Source organism: Triticum dicoccoides, chromosome 2A (assembly GCF_002162155.2).
Source record: "Triticum dicoccoides isolate Atlit2015 ecotype Zavitan chromosome 2A, WEW_v2.0, whole genome shotgun sequence".
Classification (NCBI taxonomy): Eukaryota; Viridiplantae; Streptophyta; class Magnoliopsida; order Poales; family Poaceae; genus Triticum; species Triticum dicoccoides.
Window position 1 is genome coordinate 331,124,331 of NC_041382.1, and position 12,245 is coordinate 331,136,575.

The following is a 12,245-nucleotide window of genomic DNA, read 5'->3' on the forward strand; positions in this document are numbered from 1 at the left end:
AATTACGTTTCGAATTCAAATAGTTACATTCCTATTAATTCACTACGTAAAATTTGACATAAGAAAATAAAAATATAGGTCATAAGACAAGAAAATTTGCAGTTTATGTGTATTTTAGACTGTTTTTATGTTTGTAATTTTATATAACATAAAATATTTTTTACGACGATTATATATTTTCTTATGGTATCTTTTTGCGTCAGAAATAAGACAAAACTTATGAAACATAAAATTACGATGCATTGATGATAAAATAGAGAGGTATGAAGAATAACTATTCCTCACGCAGGGTGACGAATAGCACGATATATATATACTCAAATCGCTTTTTGTGTGGAAACAAGTCCAGGGAGAAAGGAGCTAAGAGCCTAAAAGCCAAACTGACAGTAGCGAACAACCTGGGTATCATTCTAATTTATTTCATGAAAGGGCAGCACAACCACTTAGTCAATCCAGTACTCTATATTATACAATATACAAAACATCTCTACTGAATTGAACATGTTTCCATGAGGCACTTTTGGATCCAGATATTTCTGCAACATATGTATATCACAAGAGTCCAATAATCTAGTGTCCGTGGCTGAAATCCCACTTCTGCGTCAAAACTTTTGCTCAGACCAGTACATCTTGAATTGGAACGGCAGAATTTTTGAACCGGTGCACCAAGCTTACAACTCAATCATCTCGACCTGTCTATTAGTAGTTACTAATAGCTGGCAGTTGTCTGTAAGTTGCTCTTTTCCATCTCACCTTCAAATTGTCCTGAAGTAGTAGTACTGTTTTTGTCGACCTCTGGCTCAGAACCACCTGAGGCAGTTTGTTCTTGCTGGGACTGCACTGTGCTAGGAGTTGATCCAGCTGGAGGGTTCTGTGCCGCCAGACTAAGTCGGAGTGGCCTCCCATCCAGTTCCTGCATTCAGTAAACATGTCAACCAACCACTGTTTTCACTAGTGAATCCATGTCAAATTAACATGTTGGTGAGATTTTTTTTTTTAGAAAAGGAGGATGACTCCCGGCCTCTGCATCTGGGCGATGCATACGACCACTTTATTAATTATTCTCATAAGACCTTACAAAATAATACCACAGTAAGACTAAAGCCACCGTCTAAGCAACGAACTGTCGCTACACCTATCCAGTTGATGAAGGGGCCCAGATAGCCTGGGCCTAATACCAAATAGACATCGCAGCTAAACCTAACATTTAAGACCCGAGGACCCATCTAGGACGCCTGCCGGGCATGGGTCTCGCCGGTCCGGCGTGCTCTTACAGGCCGCCGCCGCCAACTGCCATCGCTCCATCTTCAGAACTGTACTGATGCATCAACCTTACTCGGTCTAGCTATCGTCGATGCCACCACGACGCCCAACGGCACCTCCTCCCTGCGCGCAAACAACTGTGCACGTCGCGGTCGCCACTAATACACCTCAGCACCATGCTGCCAAGTACCACCAGCCGACATAACTTGAAGTCTTTGGAAGATATGTCGTGCGTAGCACCTGCCGACCAGACATGACAAAGCGTAGCATCTGTCGGCCAGGCATGACTTAACATCTCCACCGAACCTCCGTGCAAGACGAAGTCGCTCCACCTCCTGCCTCTGACTTCCAGCGCTGCTCCACAAACGATGCTCACAAGAGAGAAACGACACCGCAATGCCGCCATCGTCCGACCTGGAACTCCAGATCCTAGGGTTTCCCCAGAGCAGCACGAGTGGGTCAACAATAGTTACACGACGATGCCTCCATCAAGGTAACGGCGTAGAACGCCGCCATCGCCTGCCAACGGCTCGGTTTTCACCGGCAACCATGTCTCCCCAACTCGCAGCCGGGACTAGATGATGGATCTCGAGATCCGATCACCAAGCCTCTGGCCGGCCATCTCTGACGAAGAAGATGACCACCATCATTGGCCAGCGAGACGGCGCGAGATGAAGTAGGGCGCTGCTAGCGTGCGTCCTGGCCAGCACTACCGACGCTCGGCCCGTCTCGGACCACGCCTCATGGAAGCGCTTCCACGACGAGGACGCAGACCGGAAGCCCAGATCCGGCCCACCCGCGCGCCGCCACGTGGTCACCACCAAGCGTCGTTCAGCGCCAGCCCCGCCGCCGTGAGGGACGCCGCCCCACGGGCAGCAGGTGCCAGCCACCGGCGGAACACCGCCGCGCGCCACCGGTTGCCGCGAGATCTGCGCGAGAACGACAAGGACGCCCCACCGCCACCTTCCCCGGGGACCACGCGGGCTTCACCGGTGTCCCCTCCGGCGGAGGCGAAGCTGGGGAGGGACGGCTGGCGGCGCGGTTAGGGTTTCCCCGTGCGCCAGAGGCGACCCACGGGGGATGTGACGCGCAGGGGCTTCGTTAGAGATGACCGTTGGTGAGATCTTAGGGTACCCATTGGCCATTGTGCATAACTTATGATTATATACATGATTACTGATCTATCCATGCATAGAGTACAAAGATAAGTTATACTTTGGTCAGTTCATGTTATCAGTATTGACTCATATTTTTCTCTACGAAATACTTAACAACTACTCCCTCCGTTCCTAAATATTTGTCTTTTTAGAGATTTCAAATGGACTACCATATACGGATGTATATAGACATATTTTAGAGTGTAGGTTCACTCATTTTGCTCCGTATGTAGTTATTTGTTGAAATCTGTATAAAGACAAATATTTAGGAACGGAGGGAGTATAACAAGAAACACCTGGTAACCTTGTTCCTACATTTCATAGTTCAGTTTTCAAGTACTCGTTGTTCTTATCATGCATGGCTTGGTTCTACTTATGCTATTATTATACCATGGTAATCCAATGAAGTGATGTGGTGGGAATTTTTGCTCTAAGGTTGCAACAAAGACATACCACTCCGTCCATGGTCTGCAAGACAGCCTTTGCATCTTCTATTGTCTGAAAGGAGACGAAGCCAAACCCCCTGGAACGACCCGTGTCACGCTCGAAGATTACCCTGGCACCAACCAAGCCAGGCTGCCTCTCGAATGCCGTCTTGAGTGCATCAGCCCGCACACCCCACCCCAGGTTGCCGGCGTAAACCTTGTATGTCCCATCGTCAACAACACGCAAGCTAGTCCTTGCAACCGCTGCCGATGCGACTGCCCTCTCTCCTCCTCGCGGCACTTCCGGGAAATTCACCCTGACTGTCCTCCCTCCCAGCAGCTGCATTGACACGTATGCATTCATGACCAAGAACAGGAACACACTTTTGTGTGGAATGGAGAAGAATTGATGATCCAACTAGTGCGGAACTCACAGCTCCGTTGAACATCTGGACGGCCTTGGCAGCCTCCTCCGCGGTGGCCATGGTGACAAAGGCGAAGCCACGACTCCGGTCGGTGATTTTGTCATAGATTATCTGCAGGAGCGCAATCATGAAACCGTTACAGGAAGACCAGAGATAGGCACAAATTGAAGATAGGACTTGGATTGCATTTAGCTTGCGAGTACCTGGACATCGTCGACGCTGCCGGCCTCGGAGAATGCTGCAGTGAGCTCAGCGGCGGTGAAGGTGTAGGGCAGGTTGCCGACGTAGATTCGCCCGGGCTCTTGTCCAAGTGCCGGCCGGTTTCTCGGGGGATAGTAACCGCGGACTGCCTGGACCTCGGGTTCTGCCTCCTCCCCTTCTTCCTCCACGTACTCCTCTGGACCCTCCTCAGAGTAATGTTCTCCGTTAGAAGAGAACTCTTCGCCGGAAGCAGCGGAGGCGGAGGCGGGCAGGAGAATGGGGTGGCGACGGTGGGAGGAGGAGAATAGGCGGAGCCCGACGCAGTGCCGCTGGAAGTTGTTGAGGTTGAAGTGAGAAGGAGGGAGTGGGATGGCGGCGGCAGTGGCGGTGGGGTGAAGGAAAGAGCGGAAGGCGGCGACGGCGGTGGCCATGGCCGTGGAGGAGCGAGGAGCTTGGTGCTGTGCTGTGTCAGTGGGTTCGGTCGCTCTTGTGGGTAATTTCCTTATCCCCTACTCCTCTTTTTTCTTGAAAGGGCTTATCCCCTACTCCTAGTCCTACCTATTGGGCCGGACTTAAACGGGCCGATACTTATTGGCGGGGCTCCGGCCCTCTTGAGAAACGCGAGAGCACGAAGACACCGGCCCACTAAAGACCCCCTCTCCGTGTCCGAGGACAAGTCTTCTCACCAGCGGCGGCGGCGGCGGCACCGTCACCGTGACGAACTCTGCTTCTTCCTCCACAAAAACCAGAGCCCGCCGCCCCGAGACTCCCAAAACACTTCTTTTCCCAACCAAATCCACCAAATCTCGTGCGAGAAATTTTGCAATGGCGTCGGTAGCGTCCGAAGTCGATCCCGCCGTGGAGCCCCACATCGTCGTTGAGGAGTCGTCCAGCGCTGGAGGCAGCCGAGAGGAGGCGCCCCCAGAGGCTGCGGCGGTAGAAGCGGTGGTCGAGACAGAGCCGGCGGATGCGGAGGAAGAAGGGGAGTGCGGGTTCTGCCTGTACATGAAGGCCGGAGGTTGCAAGGAGGCGTTCGTGTCGTGGGAGGAGTGCGTGCAGGCGGCGGAGAAGGAGGGCTCCGACATGGTCGAGCGCTGCTTCCAAGTCACCACCGACCTCAAGAAGTGCATGGACGCCCACGCCGACTACTACGCCCCCGTGCTCCAGGCTGAGCAGACCGTCTCCGACCAAGCCCAAGCCGCCATCGCTGCTGCCACCGCTGATACAAACAAGAACAACGGAGAGGAATCCGCTCCCTCCCCGGACACTGATTGGGTGGAGGTTGAGGAGGCTACTTCCTCGACGCCCGCCGAGGGGATGAAGAACGAAGAAGCAATTGTCGACAAGGCAGAGTCCTTGTCTTTGGGTAACTAATAACCGGGGAGGGTTAGATTTTTCAGCTCGTGATAACTTCTTATTCAGTATGAGTTATGATCTGATTGAGGCGCATGAGGCTAGTTTTTATCCCCTTGTGGGGAAATAAGGTTGTTCTTCCAATTAACTGTTGGACATGATACCGAATTTACTGAAGAATTTCTGGATGCTTTTATATGATACTAGGTTACATACTCATCATGTTTGTGCTTGATGCATTGACATTGTATCTCTAGAACTACTCCTGGTGAGCATGATGACGACAAGATACACAATTTGCTTTAGAATTTCTTGATGCTTTTCTGTTACATATGGGTTACATATTCACCACGTTTGTTGCTTGATGCATTGGCATTATAACCTTGGTCAAGCCCTGGTGACTGCGATGTCTAACAAATTGCATTGGATCTGCCATGCTGAGTAAATTTGAAATAGGTTTCAGCTGGTCCCTGTCATTGACATCAATATGGTTTGCCTTCATTTACCATTAAAATTTAGGATTTTAGACTTAAATCAACCTTTTCTTTGTGTCAAAAGATGGCAGATCTTTTAACTAGTCACTTGGCCAAAGCAATAGTAAGAAACTTGGAATGCTGTACGGCCAAACTCCCCAAAATAATCAGTTGCATGAACAAAACAGCAGTTATTTACATTGTCTTATGTGAGGGGTTTTTCGAATAATTGTTGGACGTGATAGTTTGCTGAATTTTTATCTGATGCCTTTATATGGTACACGTGTTGCTTGATGGATTGACATTGTATCTCTGGTTTATTTAAGTCATCATCATCATGGCAAGATATACTTGCAGTGACTGTCTTGTACATCGTCTCTGAGTTGTATGGGGAGTTTGAAATAAGTTCCAGTTTGATTGCTGTCATTGACATAAGTATATATCATTCGTTCCATTATTGTGAACGAACAAAACAGCGATTATTTAAACACTGCCGCTATGAATGTGATACTCAGAGTTATTTTATTTCTGATTTTTTTAGCTTTCTATTTACTAGTTTGACCTCAGAGTTACTGATCGCATGGGCTATAGGACTAATAATACAGGTGGCGAAAGAAAATGACCATCTCAGGAGTTGTCGGATTTCGGGTTCCGGCAGACCCTTGAGATTCGAACACTGGGGTACGCGCGGAGATTTTGCCTTCTACCTACCTGCACCCCACCACCACGCTAAGATTTAAGCTATGGAAAGAACAGCACAAGAGACACAGAGTTTATACTAGTTCGGGTCACCATTGTGGTGTAATACCCTACTCTAGTTTGTGGTGTGGTGGATTGCCTCTTGGGCTGATAATGACGAGCAATACAAGGAATAACAGCCTCGCGAGGGTCTGTTCTTGGCTGGGGGATGAACTGCTAGGAGGAGTTCAGTCACCCTTCTCTCTCTCTCTCTGCGTGATGCTACTCGATCCGATCCCAGCTTGTTTCTGGATTGGCCGATCCTCTCTACCCTGGGGGTGGCTAGTCCTATTTATAGGCAAAAACCCTAGGCCTCTTCCCAAATATTGAGCGGGAAGGGCGCCAACAATTGGCCATTTTGAAGGGGAAACATCTGGTACACTTATCCTGACTAAAGTTGGTCCTCGTCTGCCAAAGGCTCGGGTGGTGACGCTGACTTGGGCTCCACAATGACTTCCTTCCTGCCGTTGGGCTGGTCTTGGTCTCGTTGCACCGAAACGGGTGCCTTTGCTTGATGCTCTCGCCTGTGCTTGCTCCCTTTGCACCAAAGAGAAAAGGAGGACACTGCGCGGGCTGGCGCCCGCCTGGCGCCCTTGGTCGTCATGGCTTGCGTCACGGGCACCTCATGAGGTACCCCGCCTTGATCTCTCCGCCTCCTCGCAAGCCAGCCTGATGAGGTCGTGCCTGAGGAAGCTCCGTGTCGTCCGCCCCGCGAGGCTTGGCCCCTCGCGAGGGTCTTGGGTCTGTGTTGATGAAGATGGGCTGCGCTGGGCCCCCTTTTGAGCCACGCCGCAGGCCGCAGGCAGGCAAGTCTGGGGACCCCCGTTTCCAGAACGCCGACAGTAGCCCCCGGGCCCAAGGCGCGCCCGGACTTGGCCGTGCAGGGAGGCGAAAGGACAAGGGCGAAGCGCCGTGGGCCCTAACAGCCTGCGGCCTTGGGCGCCGCGTGGCGGTTGGTTGGACGTGGGCGTCTCCACTTCCCCACGGCGCCTCGGCAACTGCACGGACTGGACAAGTCCCTGCATGCAAAAACAGGTCATGATTACCTGCGATCGTGGAGGCCGACGGTTGGCCCTCGCCGGCTATAAGTATGGAGCGGCTCGCGCCCTTCCAGTTCATCCCCCCTTGCTTCTCCTTCTTCTTCATGGCTCCGTCGAGGAGGTTCTCGGCCGCAGAGAAGGGGAAGGCTCGCCAGGTTGAGCCTGCCTCTCCCCCGCCCAAGCGTGGCCGAGGTCGCCCTCGCAAACATCCTGTGGCCACCACGGCAGCTCCTCGCGGCCATGGAGATGATTTCCAGCTCGGTAACGGGCGGACTGCTGCGGCCGGGGGGCGCGCTTCGGTCGTGCGTTCCCCTAGGCCGCGCTTTCGCGCTGCAGAGGTGCTGCCGGAGTTCATCGTGTGGTCGGCGGAGCCGACTAGCACCCGGCTTCAACTTCCTCGCTTCCTCCTCGGTGAGCTCCCGGCCGGTGCCCCGGGCGGCCTCTGGCTTCAGGCAGACGACTGCTGCAGCCGGGCCTCATGGGCTTCATTGGAGGTCTCCGCAGCCGGGAGCCTGGCCTTGACCCGCGGTTGGCAGACGTTCGCCCGCGCGCGTGGCCTGAGCCATCGGTGCATCCTGCACTTCAAGTTTGACGGCGATGCCGCCCTCTACGTGAGGGTGTTTGGGGAAGATGGTCGCCGTGCAGGGTGCTGCCCTGAGGACGACGACCACGGCCGGGGACCCAGCCCCGACGATGATGGAGAGGACAGCGCTCGCGTGATTGGCGGCGCTCAGGGTTCCCCAAGCTTCACCGGATCTTCTTCAGGCGGCGACTCTTCCAGCGGTGGCCGCGGTCAGCCTCCACGCCGTCGTACCTGCTTGGAAGGTGGTAGCGCGTCTGCCCGTCGTCGCGCCTCGATGAAGCGCGAGAGGGATTCTGCCTGAGCCCCGGAGGCAGCCCGAGTCCTCCTTGCAGGCCGGTGTGAGGCGAGCTGCGCCTGATTTGCTCTTTCTTTTCCTTTTTCCTGCGTAAAAAGACAGTAGCGTGGAGCCCCGCGGGGGCGTGTTTGGATTATTGCTGTTAATCATTGCTTTGCTTCCGTTATCGTGCCTTTCGGCTACGTGCCCGCGCGTCGATAGTTCCCGGCCCCAGACGTGGTGGGGGGCGACCGACCCAGGCCCTGTGCTCGTGTCGCGGTTCCCGTGGGGCACGGACTGGAGGGGTGCTCCTGTAATGGACCCAGGTCGCGAAACCTTTGAACGACTAGGACAGAAACACTCACGAGGGCGCTCGGCTGCCCCCCCCCCCCGCGAGGCCTTGCATAAGAGAAATCGAGGCAGGAGAGTGAAAAGTCGAAGAACCACAAGTCAAAGACGGCAACAGCTTCAACAAAACTTCGAATGAGAATGAACAAACCAACTGCGAAAAGCAAATGAAAAAGCCGCGTCCGACACCTAATCTAGTCTTCGACGTCTTCTCACCAGCGCGGAGCTAAGTGCTACCACTGGGCGTGGGAGGGAGCCCCAGGGTCTGAGGCCGGCGCTCCTGAGACTCCGGGGCGTGTACAGCCCCAACTCATTATTATGTGAGAGTGTCACGGACGGCGAGCTTCACAGGCGTTGGTCTTCTTCACAGGCTCCGGGCCTTTCTTGGGGGAAGTAAGCTTCACGGGCATTCACCCTCTTCACAGGCTCTGGGCCTTTTCCAAAAAGGATAATCTTCACACGCATTCGCCTTCTTCACAGGCTCTGGGCCTTTTCCAAAACGCGACAACTTCACAGGCATTCGCCTTCTTCACAGGCTCTGGGCCTTTTCCAAAAAGGATAATCTTCACAGGCATTCGCCTTCTTCACAGGCTCTGGGACTTTTTCAAAACGCGACAGCTTCACAGGCATTCGCCTTCTTCACAGGCTCTGGGCCTTTTTAGGGGTAGAACCTCCGGAGGTGTTGGATGTTCCATGCGTTCTGGACAGGCACCCCCTCCTGAGTCTCCAAGCGCGCGGAGCCAGGCCTGGAAACATGAACAACCTTGAACGGGCCCTCCCACATGGGAGAGAGCTTGTGCAGTCCCTCCCTGGAGAGAACCCGCCTGAGCACGAGGTCTCCTACCTCGAGAGTTCTGGGGCGGTTGTTGCGGCAGTGATATCGTCGCAGTGCTTGTTGGTACCTCGCCGCTCGCAGCGCGGCTTCTCGGCGACGTTCCTCCCCCAGCATGAGGTCCATCCCCCGCATGGCGTCCTGCTGCGCCTCGTCGAATGCCAGAACCCGGGCGGAGCGACGTCTGACCTCATGAGGGAGGACCGCTTCGGCTCCGTAGACCAGGAAGAACGGGGTCTCTCCAGTCGGCTTGGTCGCGGTTGTGCGGATGGACCACAGCACAGACTGAAGCTCATCGTACCAACCTCTGCCGCAGGCCTCTAGCTTCTTCTTGAACGTCCTGGTCTTGAGGCCCCTCAGGACCTCTGCGTTGACTCGCTCGGCCTGGCCGTTGCTTCGGGGGTGCGCCACCGAAGCGTAGCATATCTGCGTTCCAAGGTTAGCACAGTATGTTTTGAAGAGGTTACTGGTGAATTGTGAACCGTTGTCTGTGATGATGCGGTTCGGCACCCCGAACCGGCTCACGATGCCTCTGATGAACTTGACCGCGGAACCCGCGGGGATGGTGCGGACGACCTCTACTTCAGCCCACTTGGTGAACTTGTCCACGGCGATGTAGAGGTAGCGGTAGCCCCCTGGCGCCCGAGGAAACGGGCCCAGGATGTCCAACCCCCAGACTGCGAACGACCACGAAAGGGGTATAGTCTACAGGCCTCCTGCCGGCTGATGGATCTGCTTGGCGTGGAACTGGCAGGCCTCACAAGTCTTCACCAGTTCGACGGCGTCATTGAGTGCGGTGGGCCAATAAAACCCACTGCGGAAAGCCTTGCCGACGAGGGTCCGTGATGATGAATGATGTCCACAGTCTCCGCCGTGTATATCTTCCAGAAGCTCCTTTCCTTGCTCCCCGGGGATGCAGCGCAGGGATACATCGTTTGGTCGCTTTCGGTAGAGCTCTCCATCCTTGATGCAGTATGCCGTGGCCAGCCGTGCCACACGCTCCGCTTCCTCCTCCTTCTCCGGCAGGGTCCCTTGTGTTAAGTAACTCCGGAGTTCCGTGATCCAGTCCCCCTCCTGAGGCTCCATCGTCAGGAGCAGGCGTGCTCCTGAGGCCGGGCCACAGACCGGGGCTCCTGAGGCAGGTGGCTGGGGGAGCTCCTCCCGAGGCTGAGCCGTGTTTGACAATGACGGCGGGGCTGAGGGCTTGAAGAGCCGCTCCTCGAAGATGCCAGGCTCCTGAGGTAACCGCCTGGACGCCCGTTTGGCGATGTCATCGGCCTCCTGATTGGTGCCACGGGGCACATGCTGCAACTCCAACCCCCATAATTGCTTCTCCATCCTGCGGACCTCTGCAAGGTAGGCTTTCATGTGCTCATCTTTCGGCTCGTACACCTTATTGGAGAAATTGACAAGGAGCTGCGAATTGCCCTTGATGGTGAGGCGTTTCACCCCCAGGGCAGCTGCGGCCTTCAAGCCCGCTATTAGACCTTCATACTCTGCTATGTTGTTGGAGACCTTTTCACCTTGCTGGAAACAGAGTTGTACAACGTAGTAGAGCTTGTCCTGAGTGGGCGATATAAGCACCGCCCCAGCTCTAGCGCCATGCCTGGAGAACGCCCTATCGAAGTACATGACCCAGCCTTCTGGCGCCTCGCTTCCCGGGGAGAGGGACCAATCCTCGTCGGCCTTGAGGCCTGGTGCCTCCGTCCATTCTGCCACAAAATCCGCTAATGCTGCTCCCTTGATGACTCTGGTCGTGCTGAATTCGAGCTGAAAAGGTTGCAGTTCTATGTTCCACTCAGCGACCCTTCCGACTGAGTTAGGGCTCCTGAGCACTCTCTCCAAGGGGTATGACGAGACGACCTTGATGGGGTGACCCTGAAAATAGTGCCGCAGCTTGTGCGAGGCCACCAGTAGCGCGAGGAGGAGCTTTTGAGGCATGGGGTACCGTGCCCTCGCGTCCCGCAACACCGTGCCGACGAAGTACACCGGGTGCTCAACGAGGTTGGGTGCGTCAGTGCTGGTGGCGCCCTCCGGAGACCATGGCGCCTCCTGAGGCGACGAGGCCTCCGGAGGCTGGCCATCTAGGAGAGGGGCCTCTTCCGCCTCTGGTGCACTCCTCTGCGGCGGCTGATCCTCCTTAGCCGCGGTGGCGGTTTCTGTGGGCCTTCCTTGTTCCTGTTTTGCCTTGTCCGGGGCTGCTGCTGTGGTTTTGATTCGACGCTCCTCCCTAACCGCCACCAGGGCTGCGCTGGCGGAGTAGGGAGTGGCGGCGAGGTAAAGCACCAGGGGCTCTTGAGGGCGCGGAGCCACCATGACCGGAAGGCTGGTCAGGTATCTCTTGAGATCTTGGAAAGCCTTGTCGGCCTCTTCGGTCCATTCAAAGGGCCCCTTTTTCTTCATTAGCTGGAAGAAGGGCAGCGCTCGCTCCCCAACTTGGAGATGAAGCGCCCTAGCGCGGTCACGCGTCCAGTGAGCTTCTGCATTTCTCTGAGGGTCTTTGGCGGGCTCATGTCCTCGACCGCCTTGACCTTTTCCGGGTTAGCCTCGATGCCTCGGTGGGACACGAGGAAACCCAAGAGCTTGCCCGAGGGGACTCCGTACACACACTTCTCTGGGTTGAGCCGCAGGTTCATTGCGTTGAGGCTCGCGAAGGTTTCCTCCAGGTCTTGTATCAGGGTCCTGGCCTCCCGAGACTTCACCATAATGTCATCGACGTAAAACTCAACATTCTTCCCGAGCTGCGGGCCCAAGGTGATGTGCATCAGCCGCTGAAAGGTCGCCCCTGCATTACGCAGCCCAAATGGCATGCATGTGTAGCAGTACACCCCACACGGGGTTAGGAAGGCTGTCTTTTCGATGTCTTCTACCACCATCTTGATCTGGTGATACCCAGAGAAGGCATCCAGGAAGCATAGCTGGTCGCATTCTGCGGTGGAATCGACGATCTGGTCGATGCGGGGGAGCGGGAACGGATCTTGCGGGAATGCCTTGTTGAGGTTGGTGAAGTCGACACACATGCGCTCCTTCCCTCCCTTCTTTGGCACAACGACAGGGTTGGCCAACCAATCTGGATATCGGACCTCACGAATGACCCCAGCGGCTTCTAATTTGTGGGTCTCTTGGACGATGA

General features: G+C 55.0%; 2 protein-coding genes across 2 annotated transcripts; one reads left to right on the top strand and one right to left on the bottom strand.

Annotated features, from left to right (window-relative positions):
* Positions 1–386: 386 nt before the first annotated feature.
* LOC119354513 (RNA-binding protein CP33, chloroplastic-like) lies at positions 387–3,988 on the bottom strand. Its single transcript, XM_037621232.1, has 4 exons — positions 3,474–3,988; positions 3,280–3,381; positions 2,874–3,185; positions 387–913 (listed from the first exon to the last, which is right to left on the bottom strand). The coding sequence occupies exons 1-4, from the start codon at positions 3,900–3,902 to the stop codon at positions 710–712; spliced, it is 1,047 nt and encodes a 348-aa protein (XP_037477129.1). The 5' UTR covers positions 3,903–3,988; the 3' UTR covers positions 387–709.
* Positions 3,989–4,095: 107 nt separating this feature from the next.
* Positions 4,096–5,043, top strand: LOC119354514. Its single transcript, XM_037621233.1, has one exon. The coding sequence runs from the start codon at positions 4,297–4,299 to the stop codon at positions 4,843–4,845; it is 549 nt and encodes a 182-aa protein (XP_037477130.1). The 5' UTR covers positions 4,096–4,296; the 3' UTR covers positions 4,846–5,043.
* The last annotated feature ends 7,202 nt before the right edge of the window (positions 5,044–12,245 follow it).

Coding starts and splice junctions, on each gene's coding strand:
- LOC119354513 (XM_037621232.1), bottom strand. CDS start 3,902: ATGGCCACCGCCGTCGCCGCCTTCCGCTCTTTCCTTCACCCCACCGCC. Junction 3,382..3,473: donor GCAGCGTCGACGATGTCCAG/GTACTCGCAAGC, acceptor GCGCTCCTGCAG/ATAATCTATGACAAAATCAC. Junction 914..2,873: donor TGCAGACCATGGACGGAGTG/GTATGTCTTTGT, acceptor TACTGAATGCAG/GAACTGGATGGGAGGCCACT.
- LOC119354514 (XM_037621233.1), top strand. CDS start 4,297: ATGGCGTCGGTAGCGTCCGAAGTCGATCCCGCCGTGGAGCCCCACATC.